The sequence below is a fragment of the Sceloporus occidentalis genome, unplaced genomic scaffold, assembly GCF_023333645.1.
Source record: "Sceloporus occidentalis isolate IW3139 unplaced genomic scaffold, rSceOcc1.0.p SCAF_9, whole genome shotgun sequence".
Classification (NCBI taxonomy): domain Eukaryota; kingdom Metazoa; phylum Chordata; class Lepidosauria; order Squamata; family Phrynosomatidae; genus Sceloporus; species Sceloporus occidentalis.
The window spans coordinates 44,662,304-44,676,802 of NW_028316989.1; the positions used below are offsets into that span (position 1 = coordinate 44,662,304).

The 14,499-nt window shown below is 42.8% G+C and overlaps 1 protein-coding gene across 1 annotated transcript in view; it reads right to left on the reverse strand.

The window, feature by feature from the left end:
- LOC149307433 (leucine-rich repeat serine/threonine-protein kinase 1-like) overlaps nt 1-13,800 on the reverse strand; it is a 158,655-nt gene extending 144,855 nt beyond the window's left edge. Inside the window, exons 1-2 of the mRNA XM_089539164.1 lie at nt 13,524-13,800; nt 8,198-8,388 (exon numbers count right to left, since the gene is read on the reverse strand). Coding sequence (XP_089395290.1) covers nt 8,198-8,264 — 67 coding nt within the window. The 5' untranslated portion in view covers nt 8,265-8,388; nt 13,524-13,800. The remainder of the gene's footprint in view (nt 1-8,197; nt 8,389-13,523) is intronic.
- Between the last annotated feature and the right edge of the window lie 699 nt (nt 13,801-14,499).

Below are 14,499 nucleotides of genomic sequence, written 5' to 3' on the forward strand. Positions count from 1 at the left end.
TCATCCTAACCTCATGTAAGCAAACAGGAAGGAGCCAGCAGAAGCATGGGAAAAAACCAGCTTGGCACTTTTTAAAGGAGAATCCAAAGGGACAAAGAGAGAAGGGAGGCCATGTTCATCTTTACCGCCACCCTAGCCCCATGGAAAGAAAGAGGAAACAGCCAGCAAGTTCACGAAGGGAAGGATCTTTGCACATGTTAAAGGAGAATCCATTTGGATAAAGAGACAGGGGAACCCATTTCCATCTCAACCGCCTTCCAAGGCCCATGGAAGGAAAAAGGACCCAGGCATCAGAAGGAGGAAGAGAATCAGCTTGGCACTTGTTAAAGGAGAATCCAAAGGGACAAAGAGAGAAGGGAGGCCATGTCCGTCTTAAACGCCATCCTAGCACCATGGAAGGAAACAGGACCCAGGCAACAGAAGGAGGAAGAGAATCACCTTGGCACTTGTTAAAGGAGAATCCAATGGGACAAAGAGAGAAGGGAGGCCAAGTCCATCTCAACCACCAGCCTAGCCTCATGGAAGCAAACGGGAAGGAGCCAGCAGAGGAGGAAGAGAATCAGCTTGGCACTTCTTAAAGGACAATCCAATGGGACAAAGAGAGAAGGGAAGCCATGTTCATCTCAACCATCATCCTAACCTCATGGAAGGAAACGGGAAGGAACCAGCAGAAATAGGAAAGGAAGCAACTTGGCACTTGTTAAAGGACAATCCAATGGGACATAGCGAGAAGGGAAACCATTTCCATCTCAACTGCAGCCCTAGCCCCAGGGAAGGAAACAGAAAGCAGCCAGCAGAAGGAGAAAGGGAAGCAGCTTGGCACTTTGTAAAGGAGAATCTAATGGAACAAAGAGAGAAGGGAGGCCATGTCCATCTCATCTGCCATCCTAGCCTCACGGAAGGAAAAGGGAAGCCGCCAGAAGAAGGAGGAAGGGAAGCATCTGGCCTCAAGGTAATAGGTTTCCATTTTCGTCTTCCCTTCTTAAAATACTATTGACTAATGAATGTACGTCAGAAACCATCCACCGGTATACCAACGTATAAGGCGGGATGTTTGAAAAGCAATCTAATGCAGTATTCCTACTGAGAATTACACACTTAAAAGACAAGGTATTTCTCTAAACTTGCATACAGATTGCTTTTCAAAGGTGTGTATGTCTGTATTTGGAGGGGTTTTATTTAGATTAATGCTTTTTTTTAAATTTGCAAGGATACATCAAACCTACATGTAAAATGTCCTTATATGGTCCTTATATGGAATACAGAAGTACACATCGGTGCTCTTTCTCAACATTTGGGGGAATTTATTTAGCATATTTAGTAAATATATTTCAGGCCTGATTTCGTATTTTATCTGCGACATCGTCTCAGTGGCGATATGGACTTGCTTCCAGTATTTTTTCAGTTTTGGACAACGCCACAGTACGTGAAACCAAGTCCCACGAGCAATTTGACATTTCCAGAGCGAATCAGAATTTTTCTGGTATATCTTGGCCAGTCTCCTCGGCTCAAAGACCACCGTTGCTCCATCTTCCAGTAATTTTCTCGTAGGCTCTGTGCTTGGTGCTTGTGTGTCTTTGTATTGTTTTATTTTGCAGACTGTGCGATCATTGGTAAGTATCCCTGGGAAATAAGTTAACACCAAATGATTGGTGTTCAGGTTGGTGCAAGAGTTTTGGTGGGTCACACAGAGAAATCCAAATGCCCTTGTCTGTTCCATTCATTGACTTTGGCTGTAACATCCTCAACCTCATCACAGTATAGTTGCCCTTAATATGGTAATTGGTGGTTTCTACTTTTACTCAATGGGAAGAAGTGCGACAAAGAGAAGGGAGGCCATGTCCATTTCAACTGGCATCCTATCCCCATGGAAAGAAACAGGAACCAGGCATCAGAAGGAGGAAGAGAATCAGCTTGGCACTTGTTAAAGGAGAATCCAATGGGATAAAGAGAGAAGGGAGGCCATGCCCATTTCAACCACCATCCAAGGCCCATGGAAGGAAACAGGACCCAGGCGTCAGAAGGAGGAAGAGAATCAGCTTGGCACTTTTTAAAGGAGAATCCAAAGGGACAAAGAGAGAAGGGAGGCCATGTCCGTCTTAAACGCCATCCTAGCACCATGGAAGGAAACAGGACCCAGACAACAGAAGGAGGAAGAGAATCAGCTTGGCCCTTGTTAACGGAGAATCCAATGGGACAAAGAGAGAAGGGAGGCCATGCCCATCTCAACCACCATCCTAGCCTCATGGAAGCAAACAGGAAGGAGCCAGCAGAAACAGGGGGAAAAAATCAGCTTGGCACTTTTTAAAGGAGAATCCAAAGGGACAAAGAGAGAAGGGAGGCCATGTCCATCTTAACCGCCCTCCTAGTCCCATGGAAGGAAAGAGGAAACAAGCAGCAAGTTCAGGAAGGGAAGGAACTTGGCACATGTTAAAGGAGAATGTCCCCTTAGAGTGAAACCCAAGCTTTAGGTTCTCAGCTAAATAAGGGGGCAGAAGGTAGGAGGGCAGATGGAGATGGAGAAAAAAGCTTCCAGGGTGACCTCAGACATCAGATTCCTGCATGACACCAGACGGGTGCACTTGCAATTTATTGGATTAATCCTTCCCTGTTGTGATTGTTGATCAATAAGCTGACACCGAGTAAACCAATAAGCCAGCAATGGATAGCCAAAAAGCTCCAAAGTATGCAAAGTGGAGCACCCTGAAGCAAACCTATTCTATTTTAATTAGATTTAGGAAGGCACACGGTAACAACAACAATAGAAATACTGCTATGTCAAAACTCGTACTTCTGCAATTTCCATTCTATTTCTTTATGTTTTATTCATCTCATTATTGATCCGAAAAATAACTTGGCCATTCAATGGTTTAAATTCTCGATTACTTTGACACATACAAATAACAATGGATCAAAACAAAAAACAAAAAAACACCTTCTTTTATATCTTTTTTGCCATTCTTCATTTATAATTGACAAATGCTCCAATTTCTAATTTTGACAATTTCTAGTCTTGCTGTGAATAATGTAAGTGATATGAGGTCTTTATGTGATAAATCCTTATTCTTCCTTTCAAACAGAGATACTATCAGTAAAGCTTCCCTAAAATAGAATTTCCTCACCACTGTTTGACTCATACATGAAAGAACCTCTATTATTTTCTAATGCAAAAGTGAGGAACCTTCTTAGCCCAAGGGATGCAATGGCTATAGGCAAGCATATTGTGGCAACATCTCAACGTGGGCAGTTCCTGTTTTCTGCAATGGACCTTGGACAGAATGCTCCCATCATTATCACGTAACTGTGCAAATGCTCTCACACGATGTCAAACCCATCCCATACTTCTCCCGTGAATAAACTGTAATGTACCTGGAACTTCTTATTAATGGGGAAACCCCATGAATGGTTTGCTAACAGTGTAAATGAAGAGCTATCGTGAAGGTGCGGAAGCTACTATTGTTTTCGTGATATTAGGCCTGTTTGCCAAGAACTTTCCTGATTTTCTTTGGGCCAAGCTGCCTCTCCTATGCAGCAGTCTGCATCCACTCCCCCTGCTTCCCCAGCCTCAGTCTAAAATGAAAGTAATGGAAACAGAAGTGACTCAGCTTTGGAACAAAAGCTTTATATTTTGTTTCCTGGCCTCCATAAAGCCTCAGAGTCTGCAAATATTCTCATGCTTACACCAGATTGGCACGGCTGTCTTCTTCCGTTCTCTTCCCACTCCTAAACTGTGTTCATGAAACATGCATAAGGTAAACAACTTTCTTCCTCTTTAGCAATCTCTTTCATGTTACATTTCCAAAAAATAAAAATCAGTCTACCTGAACAAAGGAAAAGTGGATCAAAGCCATGAATAAAAGTGGTAACAGAAAATGATGGAGGCAATGTCTGGCTGTCAAAAGAAAAGTGCATCAGTAATCAATCGGAATAGCTTCAGCTTTTTATCTTCCTTCCAAAACTCTGCAGATGAAATCATGACCGTCTTTTCTCACTCACACTCTTTGGCACCCTTCCTCAAACTCCTAATCAGTTTCAACTGGAGCCAGAAAATAAGATCATATTTCACCAATCTGGTATCAGCTTTGCTGGCTGCCAATTTGGGTTCAGGTTCAATTCAAGGTGTTGGCTATGACCTTTAAAATTGCTCAGCATTCAGTAAAAACTGTATCTGCTGAAACACCTTCTTTGGGAGAGCTGTAAAAGTCCATAAACCCACCCTTTCCTGGCATCTGGTCACACTGTTGTAGTTGCAAAGGAAAACGTGGGAGGGCAGTTAAGCCTTATATTATTATATTATATTAGGCCTTATATGATGTGATTCCACCTCCCCAAGTGTGATCTTCTCCCATTGGAGGCCATCAAAGCTGGGTCCCTCTATTGCAACTCTGCACTTTGCATGCATCTGGGACCCTTTTACCATAATGTTGCTAATAAATAGAACAACATTTATTTATACATACAAAAGTCTAGGACATAGTGCACTTCAAGCTCTCTGATGTTGGGGGCTGGCCATTATTTTTCCCCCAGTGTGCCATCACCATATTTGTGCAATTAACTACAATTGTTATTCTCATTCCTAAAAACTTGTGAGGAACCAGCAGCCAATGGCTTGGGGACCTGCACCAGTACTGAAAAACCATAACTTTCAGTATCAGTGAGGATCAAGCTTATAACTGTGCATGCCAGGGAATGATCCTAAGACCTCTATCATGCAAAGCAAGTGCTCTATCTCTGTACTATGGACCCTCCTCAGATATGTCTAAAGTTATGGCCGAAGACTAAACTTAACTCATCTTGCCGGAACGGGCAGAGCAGCACAGTGATGAGAGCATCAGAATATGATCAATGAGATAAATGACATCACTGGGTTGTTGGTGAGAAAAAGGCAAGGGTCCATATGCCCTCAAACCACATGGTCAAAGGTAGGACACTGCAAAGACAGCCCCAGTCTTACTCTGCACATAGGTGGATGCAAGACGTAAAAACAGCATTACAGAATTTCTTCAAGCACTTTGATGTGAGATAAACAGGGAATCTCAGGAAGAAGTGAACACCAGCATCCCCTTTGAATCTGAATTCCTCGGAGGGTGAATCTGTAATTCAAATGGATCATTTATATAACACAAGGCTGGCAATCAGATTTGGAAGAACTGAAAGCACTGGCAGCCTGAAAAAAGAAGACTTCGTGACTTTTCAGTTAAGGGAAAATAAATCAGCTGCTGGAAGGCATCCTACAAAAGCAGAAGGTTTTAGCCCAGCCAAAGTCAAATGCCACAGCAAGCTGAATCTCCAGTACAAATTCTGCATTGGCTGTGAAGACACTAGGTAGTCCTGTTTCATCTTCAGCCTGACAATAACATTTTTTTATTTATATCTCGCCTTCTTCCAAAGACTGGGATGCAAGACATAAGATACTCTGCAGAACTGTTTTAAAGATGAGCCAGTGTGGTGCAGGGATTTAAGTGTTAGACTAGGACACTGGGAGACCAGGGTTCGACTCAGTGCCCAGCCACAGAAGCCCACTTAGCAGCCTTTGGAAAGTCACACTCAGCCTGAGAGGAAGGCAAAGGCAAACCTCATCTGAACCAATTTTGCCAAGGAAACCCCATGGGATGGATGTGCCATCAAGTCACCTGTCGGCTTATGGTGATTCCATGGATTTCGTAGGGTCTTCTTAGTTAAGGAGTAGTCAGACATCACCCAGCTCTAAATTTGAGATAGGGAGAGTTTTTCTGATACGTTCACTGCCACAGCAACTTACATCCATCCGTTCAGATGGTTTGTAATAAAGATTCCCCCCTTCCAAGCACCTGAAAATCATTCAGTAACAAAGCTTGAAGGTATACAGTTATGCCATCCCGTAATCATACAAATTGTTTAATGTTCAGGAACATACAGAAAGCTATCTCCCTCCTGTCCCTCCCCAAAACACCCCAGGCATTTTAAAATATAGACTCACTGCTAGGTGGATGCAGAAATCCAGAGAGTAAGTAGTAAACAGCATCCATGCACACAAAGGGATAGGAATTTGCTTGAGTCCTCTGGGATCTCCATTTAAAAAAAAAAATCTAATAAACGTAAAAGACTATCTGAATAAAAACAGCAAGCATTTCTTCATGATTTCTTGGACAATTCCACAATCTAGCTGCTGCCAAAAAGCTCTGCTTCTGCTTGGTTTGCAAAACAACACCAAAATTCCATGCACTCCTCATTCATAAATGCAGCTTCTAAAAGAACTGCTGTTTGCAAAGATGCCAAGGACGGAGAGAGAGAAACAGAGAAGAGGAGATTGAACCAAAAAGCCTGAAAGCAGATGGCATTTCCTCCTAGCTCTCTTGTAGGACCTTCCTCGCTGCAGACAAGAACATCTCTGTGCCACAGATTCTATAACGCAGCACTCTCACACGGCACACAAATGAACTCACAGCCTGGGAAGTCTCTTGTGCGGAGCTGCGAAAGAATCTAGCAACCTGTAACACAGGACTGGGGAACATGTGGCCCTCCAGATGTTGTAAACCCCTCACTTCACTGGCTTGGCTCTCTTGGAAACTAAAAAAATACTTTAAAACACCTTTAACTAATTACCATTACTCAATGTGTGTGTTGACTGCCTTCAAGACAGTCTTGGCGTATGGTGTCCATATGAATGAGACATCTCCAGGACATCCTATCATTGACAGCTCTGCTCAGGTCTTGCATACTCAGGGCTGTGGCTTTTTTTATTGAGTCTATCCATCTGATGTGAGGTCTTCCTCTCTTTCTACTGCCCTCCATCTTTGCAGCATCATTCTTTTTTCTAGTGAGTCATGCTTTGCATAATATGACCAAAGTACGATAGCCTTAATTTAGCCATCTTGACTTCTGGGGAGATTTCAGGCTACATTTGCTCTAAAACCCATTTATTTGTCTTTTTACCAGTCCATAGTATTTGCAGAACTCTTCTCCAATACATCTCAAATCAGTTGATTTTCTTCCTATCAGCTTTCTTCACCATCCAGCTCTCACGTCCATACACAGCGATGGGGAATACAATGGCATGGACAATCCTGATTTTAGTATTCACTGAAATTGCTTTGTCCTTTGGACTTCAAGATCTTGTCTAGTTCTTTCATAGGTACCCTTCCAAGTCCTAGTCATCATCTGATTTTTTGGCTGCAGTCTCCATTCTGATTCATGACTGCTCCAATGTATGGGAATTCTTTAACTGTTTCAATTACTTCATCGTCTAAAAGTTGGGTAAATAATTCATTGACAGTGTTCAGCATTAAACCTGATTTCGAACTTTCTTCCTTGGCGTTCTTCAGTAATTGTTCCAGGTCTTTGCTATTTTCTGCTAGTAGTATGGTGTCTCTGTATATCTTAAATTGTTCATGTTCCTCCCTCCAATTTTCACACCTCCTTCCTCTAAATCTAATTTTGCTTTGTGTATGATATTTTCAGCATACAAGTCAAAGAGATATGATGACAGAACGTAGCCTTGCCTGACTTTCTTTCAAACTGGAAACAATTCTGTATCTCCATATTCTGTAGCCTCATGTCCCACATTCAAAGGCCTTACTGTGACCTATAAAGCAAATGTTTACTTACTTTTGGAACTGTTTGGTGCACTCCATGATCCAATTTATGTTTGCAGTGTGATCCCTAATGCACAAGACTACAAAACTGGAATTGATCTGGGATAGTCGCGTATATGGCTGAACCTTATCCGACAACCTTGTGACTGACCTACGGCTGGTCTGTAGTCCAGGCTACAAGAGTCCCAATCCTTCGATTAAATATGCATGCATGGACTGCTCCCAAAGCAGTATGCATGTGTTTCCTTTCATTAACGTGATTGTGGCAAGAATGGGGCTCATATTATAAAGTCCATAGGTGCTTATCACAGCCATTTTTTCTCTGGAAGTAAACCCCACTGAGACTTATATCTCCCAAAAGCATTGTAGTGAGATACTTTTTTGGAGGAGAACAACCATCAGATAGCTACAGAGGACGCAGAAGCAAACCCACTCTAAACAAATCCAAAGTACTTGAAGGCGCACACAACAACAACAACAACAACAACGTCCTGAGCAACCTCACTCATGGACTAAGTCACTATCCCCGTTGTTGCTCACACTCCCCATATAAAGAATCATCAGGACCCAATTGGCTTAGTGTTGGATATATAGGAAATAGCCCAAAGTAGTGTTCTATTTACCTTCTGGAGCCGCCATATTGTTCTCGCTGTCAGCAACGGACTCCTCTGTTCCCACGCACCAATACATTCTGGGTTCTTGTCAGGACTTTTCAAAGTGTTGATTTTCTGATGCATTTAATATCCAAAAGTGAATCTTCAAAACTAGACAATGCTTGGAAAAATCCTTAATCACAGCTCAGAAAAGTGCAATTCTGTTAAAAGAAAGGAGAGAAAGGGATAGAGAAATGTTTGAATTAATGCTACCAGCCATATTTCAGGAATTACAAAACACCATATTTTCCACAAAGCATGCTGTCCCTAGGATTTTTTTTTTTTGTTCCACGCTTCCTTCAGAACCGCTGTCAAATTCCTTTTTATGCAAAAGTATTAATCAACTGGAATGACCTGTTTCCCTAGCAACAAAGTGTTTTATACTCTAAACACCAGGAGTGAGCAACACAAGGCTCATTTTTATACTCCCATAGACCCCCAACAAGTTAAAAAAAAGTTTCCAAATTGAGATTCTTGCTCCTAGAAATCTCCACGAAACAAAATCCCTTTTCTGTAGCTTTAAGAATTATTTTAATTCATGAAAATCCAGGACCCGCCTGTCACTTGTTTTACTTATGACTAACTCTTAACTGTGAGCTTCCATAGAATTGCCTGGCAAAGACAACTGCAGCCTTCCCCAACTTCATCTGGTCTGGATTTGCTGGCCGGGGGATTGTGGGTATTGTAGTCTAACATATTTGAAGGGTAGGGGGTGGAACAAGGGTCAGCTATGCAACTATGAGACTAACTGTGCAAAAGCTCATGCTACAACTTCTTTCACACAGTTAGACTCAAAGGTGCTGCAAGATCCCTTTGCGTACTGATATTCCAGACTAACATGACTATGTCTCTGAATTCTAGCCCCAAGGCTCAACTACTAATCCATTACTATTATTATTATTATTATTATTATTATTATTATTATAAAAAATACAAAGCAATATGTCTATCGCTCAGTATTATCTGTTTCAACTGTCCTCTTAGCAGCGTCTACCTTTCCTCTGACAAACCAACTTCCTTCATGACAGACTTGTGCTTTCAATTTTAAAATCTTTTTTTCCTTCCAGGCAAGCATCAAGGTCCCCATTTTATCAACATTGCTTCTGCATTGGCCTCTGGAACTGAAATACAGAACAGCCACAGATTCTGAACTTCCCGCTTTCTGTTTTCACTCTGCAAATGTCAGCATGCACCATTCACCAGGGCAGGGACTACTAAGTAAATAGCATTACCTGCTAGGTTCAGCTCCTGTCTGTGGCAATGCTCTGCCACATGCAACATGTGTCTAAGTGCAGTAGGATGTTGAAAATATGAATGGTATTTCAAGACATGAGGGCTCTTAGCACAACCAGCTGGAAGATACCTTTATCTCTTCTTCCCTTAATGTTTTGTGGTATGAACAATGTTAGAAGTAATGGCAGGGAGACACAACCAAGTCACAAGTGGAAGATGGAAATGATGCATGATTGTTATTGTGTGCCTTCAAGTCATTTCTGACTTATGGTGACCCTAAGGTGAACCTATCCCTGGGTTTTCTTGGCAGGGTTTGTTCAGAGGGTATATAGGAAATATATCTCCTATATTTCAACCTTCTGGTAGAATTCAAAGATATAGCCATGTTTGTTTGCAGAATCTGTATGTAGAGAGATCCTGTAGCACCTTTGAGACTCGCTAAAAGAAAGGAGTTATCAGCTTTTGTAAACTTCAGCCTACTTCTTCAGATGCTTTTGAAGTAGACTGGAGTCTATGAAAGCTCATGCTGCCAACTTCTTTCTTTCAGTGCGTCTCAAAGATGACACAAGATCTCTCTACATACTGATTTCAACCTTCTGTCCAGGAGGAGTTTCAAAATGCTCTCCATTGTAAGCATGACTAAGAAGCATGAATTTATATTGCAGTTATGACATCTGGTCACCCAGAACAGATAACACAAGTAGTGTTTTTAGTTTTTTGCTACTATGACTAAGAGGAGAGGTCTTTTAAATCGCTTACGCGGGTGGAGTCTGGCTGAAGAGGAAATTGAAAGGGATCATAACATTTTTAGAGGCACATGGAAACTTGAATAGCTCATTTCCACCATGGCCATAACACCCTGAATGCCCAGTTCTCCTTGGAGCATGGCTGCCCCCAAATCTGCAAGGTTGGATACTCAGGGGAAGGAAAGAGGAGAGGCTACGCAGTGATACCAAAGTGAGCTGCATCGGTCTGGCCGGCTCTTCTTTGGCAACCACAAACCCAACAGAAACTGTGGCAGGAAGTGGCAAAACTCAGATGGCGGAGGGGGAAGCAGAGGAATCCAGACTGTAAGGGCAAAGGCCAGTTTAAGCTGTGGCCATAGGTTTCCAGTCCTTATGGGAGGAGGAAAAAATGGTGATCTTTAATCTGTTGAGACTCTTCCTGGGTCTTTAGCAGCAGCACCAATACAGAAAGCGCATGTGTAAGATTTGACCAATAAGCTACCCAAAAAGAAAGAATGGGGAGAGTCAGAAAATTGCAAACGCCACCAAGTCCACCAATATTGGCTTGGCTTACTTTGTTGCTGTTGTTGTTTTGCAGAGTGGTGACTTAAGGAGTTTATCACACAGGAGGCTAAGTGTCCAAATCTCATGCAGAAACGGCATTTAAATTCTTGGAATATCCCACAAAAGCGGGATCGTTTTCAGACACATCGGGTACATCAGGCATTAATCCAACATTAAACCCGCACAGAAAGCGGACAAAATCGGCCGCTTTTTACTTTTGGGGAAATCCCCATTACTTTCGGGAAAATCCCCAAAGTAAAAAGTAGCTCATTTTGTCCGCTTTCTGTGCGGGTTAATTTCGGATTAATGCTCAATGCATCTGAAAACGATCCCGCTTTCATAGATTTAAATCCCGTTCCTGCATGGGATTTGGCCAATTCCCTCCTGTATGATGAACCCTTCTCCAAAATAGCTGCTTTTGTTGCTTATTGCAGTCAAGTTGGCTTTGACTTAATGGCAGCCCAACCAATGAGAGACCTCTAAGGTCTAATCTGCGCTGCAGAAATAAGGTGGTTTGACGCCACTTGAACTGCCATGGCTCCATGCTATGGAATTCTGGGAATGGTAGTTTTGTGGGAAAGATGAGGAGGTTTCAATATATGCAAAATGCTAATAACATGGAAAGGATTCAGGAGAGATTCTTGCATCCTAAAAAAGCAAAGCTCTTCAACACGTTCCAGCAAAGCGTTCATCTACAACTGACAACAGGCGCATGTGAAATGAAAGAACCAGGTCGGGTAAGTCTTGCGTAAGTAAACAACAAAAAATACTTTTAACCTAGAGACTGCCTGAAAGTGTATTCTCAAACGCGTCAAAGTTCCCTCTAGTTTCACAATGGTCCTATGTTCCAGCATGAGTTCAGTATTAAGACAGCCTTGGTCAAAGGGAAGCTGTGTAGTATATACGAAAATTCAAAGGTCCAGGTTTATTTGTTTTCCATCATTATCACAACTGTATTGCGATAAGATGAAAGAACAGGGTGTGCACTTTTTATAGCCAACAGCGGAAGTTTTTAAACTAGTGCTTCAGGGAATTTCCATCTGCAGTTCTCTGGAAGAGAACTTCTTTATAGGAAGGTGGTCTCTCAAAGAAAATAGGACGGTTGCTATAGAGTAAGGGTTAGATTTTAATATGGCTTTTTCAAAACTATGTTTAAATCCCAGTTTATTTGCTGTTCTGTGCCGTTTCCAACGCATGGCAACCCTGACCTGTCACTGGGTTTCCTTGGCAAGATTTGTTCAGAGGTTTGTCATCGCCTGCCTCCGAGGCCGAGAAAGTGTGACTTGGCTGAGTGGGTTTCCATGACTGAGTGGGGATTTGAACCCTGGTCTCTATCTGGAATCCTAATCCAGCACTTAAACCACAACACTATGTTGGCTCTTCTACCTTTTTCAAGGGACTCTTGGGGTGTCAGCTTGGCCACAAAATTCACGGAGGGTGCATCTGCACTGCAGAAATAATCTGGTTTGGGACTGTGTACCTCGAAGCATCAAAAAGCAAAGGTGACACTGTCTCCTCAGCCACCCTTGGGGACAAGTTTGGGTTTTGGAATGTTTTGGATTTTGGAAACCCAGAGAAAGGAAACTCAAACTGTACCTGTGCTCCAAGCCACACTACAGAAATAATCCACTTTGAGACCACTAGCTCAGTGCTAGGGAATCCTGGGAATTGTACTTTGTGGTTGGCATCATTGTTCTCTGCTAGAGAAGACTAAGGTCCAAAGCCCACTGCATCCAGTTTGAGATTGCTTTGACTGCTCAGTGCTAGGGAATCCTGGGATTTGTAGTTTTATTGTGGCACCAGAGCTCTCTGACAGAGAAAGCTCAATACCTCCCAAAACTATAGTTCCCAGGATGCCAGTGGTCTCAAAGTGGATGATTTCTGCAGTGTGGTTTAGACCATAGATACTTATACAGGTTGAGTCTCCTTCTCTGGAATTTTGAAATGCAAAATATCCCCAAATCTAAACTTGTCCCAAAGGTTGCTGAGGCTGTTTCACCTTTGCTTTTGGATGGTTCCAGGTACACAAACTTTGTTTCACCCCAACAATTCTCAGAAACGTTGTATATATACAATTACCTTCAGGTTACACTGTAGCAAGAGTAGATGACAAACAAAAGGGATGCCCAAATAAATATAATATCCCATACACAGTGGATCTCATAATAAACACAGATGCAAAGAAAAGATAAATAAATAAATAAAATAAACAATTAAATAAAAATATATTACATTTTAATTTATAACTGTTTTAATCTTTAAAACAGTTTCATTGTTTGTTTTTAAATTGCATATCTATGCATTTTAATCTTTTGCTATTGTTTTTAAAATTGCATGGTTTTATACTGGTTCGTTGCCTTGAGTTTTTGGGGGAAAGTGGAGCGTAAGAAAATATAATAATAATAATAATAATAATAATAATACTATAAAATAAAATAATAAAAGAAATAGTTTTCTAATCCCAAATGCAATGCAACCCCCCCTCTTACAGTCCCAAGCATTTGGGAGAAGGAAGGCTCAACCTGTAACCCCTTTTTCAATGCAAAAGAAGACCTCAAAGGAGCCTGGCCCTGCCTACCTCAAAGCAGGATTCAAGTCCTTTTGGCCTGGGGCTGTGGGATCTGGGGATTCTGGGCATTGCGATCCCTCCCTCGCCTTTTGCAAAGGAGTAACTTTGCTCAACGGAGGAGAAGCCCTGCCTCTGGGTGCCTCGGAAGAGTTTGCAACCAGCGATGATGCTGCACCTGGAGGAGAGTGCCCTGATTTCTCCTTACCCGAATGCAAGGGCTCCAGAGCTGCCTCCGGAGCAGGGCTGCTGCAGAGGGCCTTGTTGCCATTCCTCCAGCCCCAGCCCGCTTCCTCCCTCCTCCTCCTCCAGCCCGGACCCAGGGCCAGCAGCCCAAGCATTGCAAGGCCAGCCCAGGAGGAAGAGAAGGAGGAGGAGGGCCAGGCAAAGCAACTTCCTCCTCCGGCTGTTTTCTTCCCCTTCTTCTAGTCTTCTTCCTTTTCTTCCTCCTCCTGCTGAGCCTCCTCTATTTCTTCCTCCTCTTCATCTTCTTCCTCCTCCCCCTCTTTTTTCCTCCCTACTCTCCCTCCTCCTCTTCTTCCTCTTCTCCTTCTTCCTCCTCTCCCCCTTCTTCTTTTCACCTCTTCCTCCTCCTCCTCTTCTTCTCCCTCCTCCTCCCCCTCTTTTTTTCTTCCCTCTCCCTCCTCCGCCTCCTCTTCTCCTTCTTCTCCTTCTTCCTCCTCTTCTTCCTCCCCCCTTCTTCTTTTCACTTCTTCATCTTCTTTTTCTTCTTCTCCTCCTTCTTCTTCCTCCTCCTCCCTCTCTTCTCAGTCCTCCTGCTGAGCCTCCTCCTCCTCTTCCTCTTCTTCTTCCTCGTTCTCCCCCTCCCCCTCTTCTTTTTGCCTCCTCTTCCTCTTCTTTTTCTTCCTGATGAGCTTCCTCCTCCTCCTCTACTTCTTCTCCTCTTTCCTCTTCCTCTCTTTCTCCTCTTCCTCCTCTTTATGTGCCTTCAAGCCATTTCTGACTCATGGCAACCCCATTGAGGGTTTTTCTTGCCAAGATTTGCTCAGGGGGGTCTGTGTCCCATTGCCTCCCTCTCTTTGAGAAATGCCAGGGATTCACGCTGAGTTCAGAAAAGAAAGAGGCACTGGGGATCATATTGGAAACATGCATTGCTTAACAGCGCATAACAAGGCATTTCAGAAGAAAATCAGCCTGTGCTTTATAGACTATAGCCCTTGACT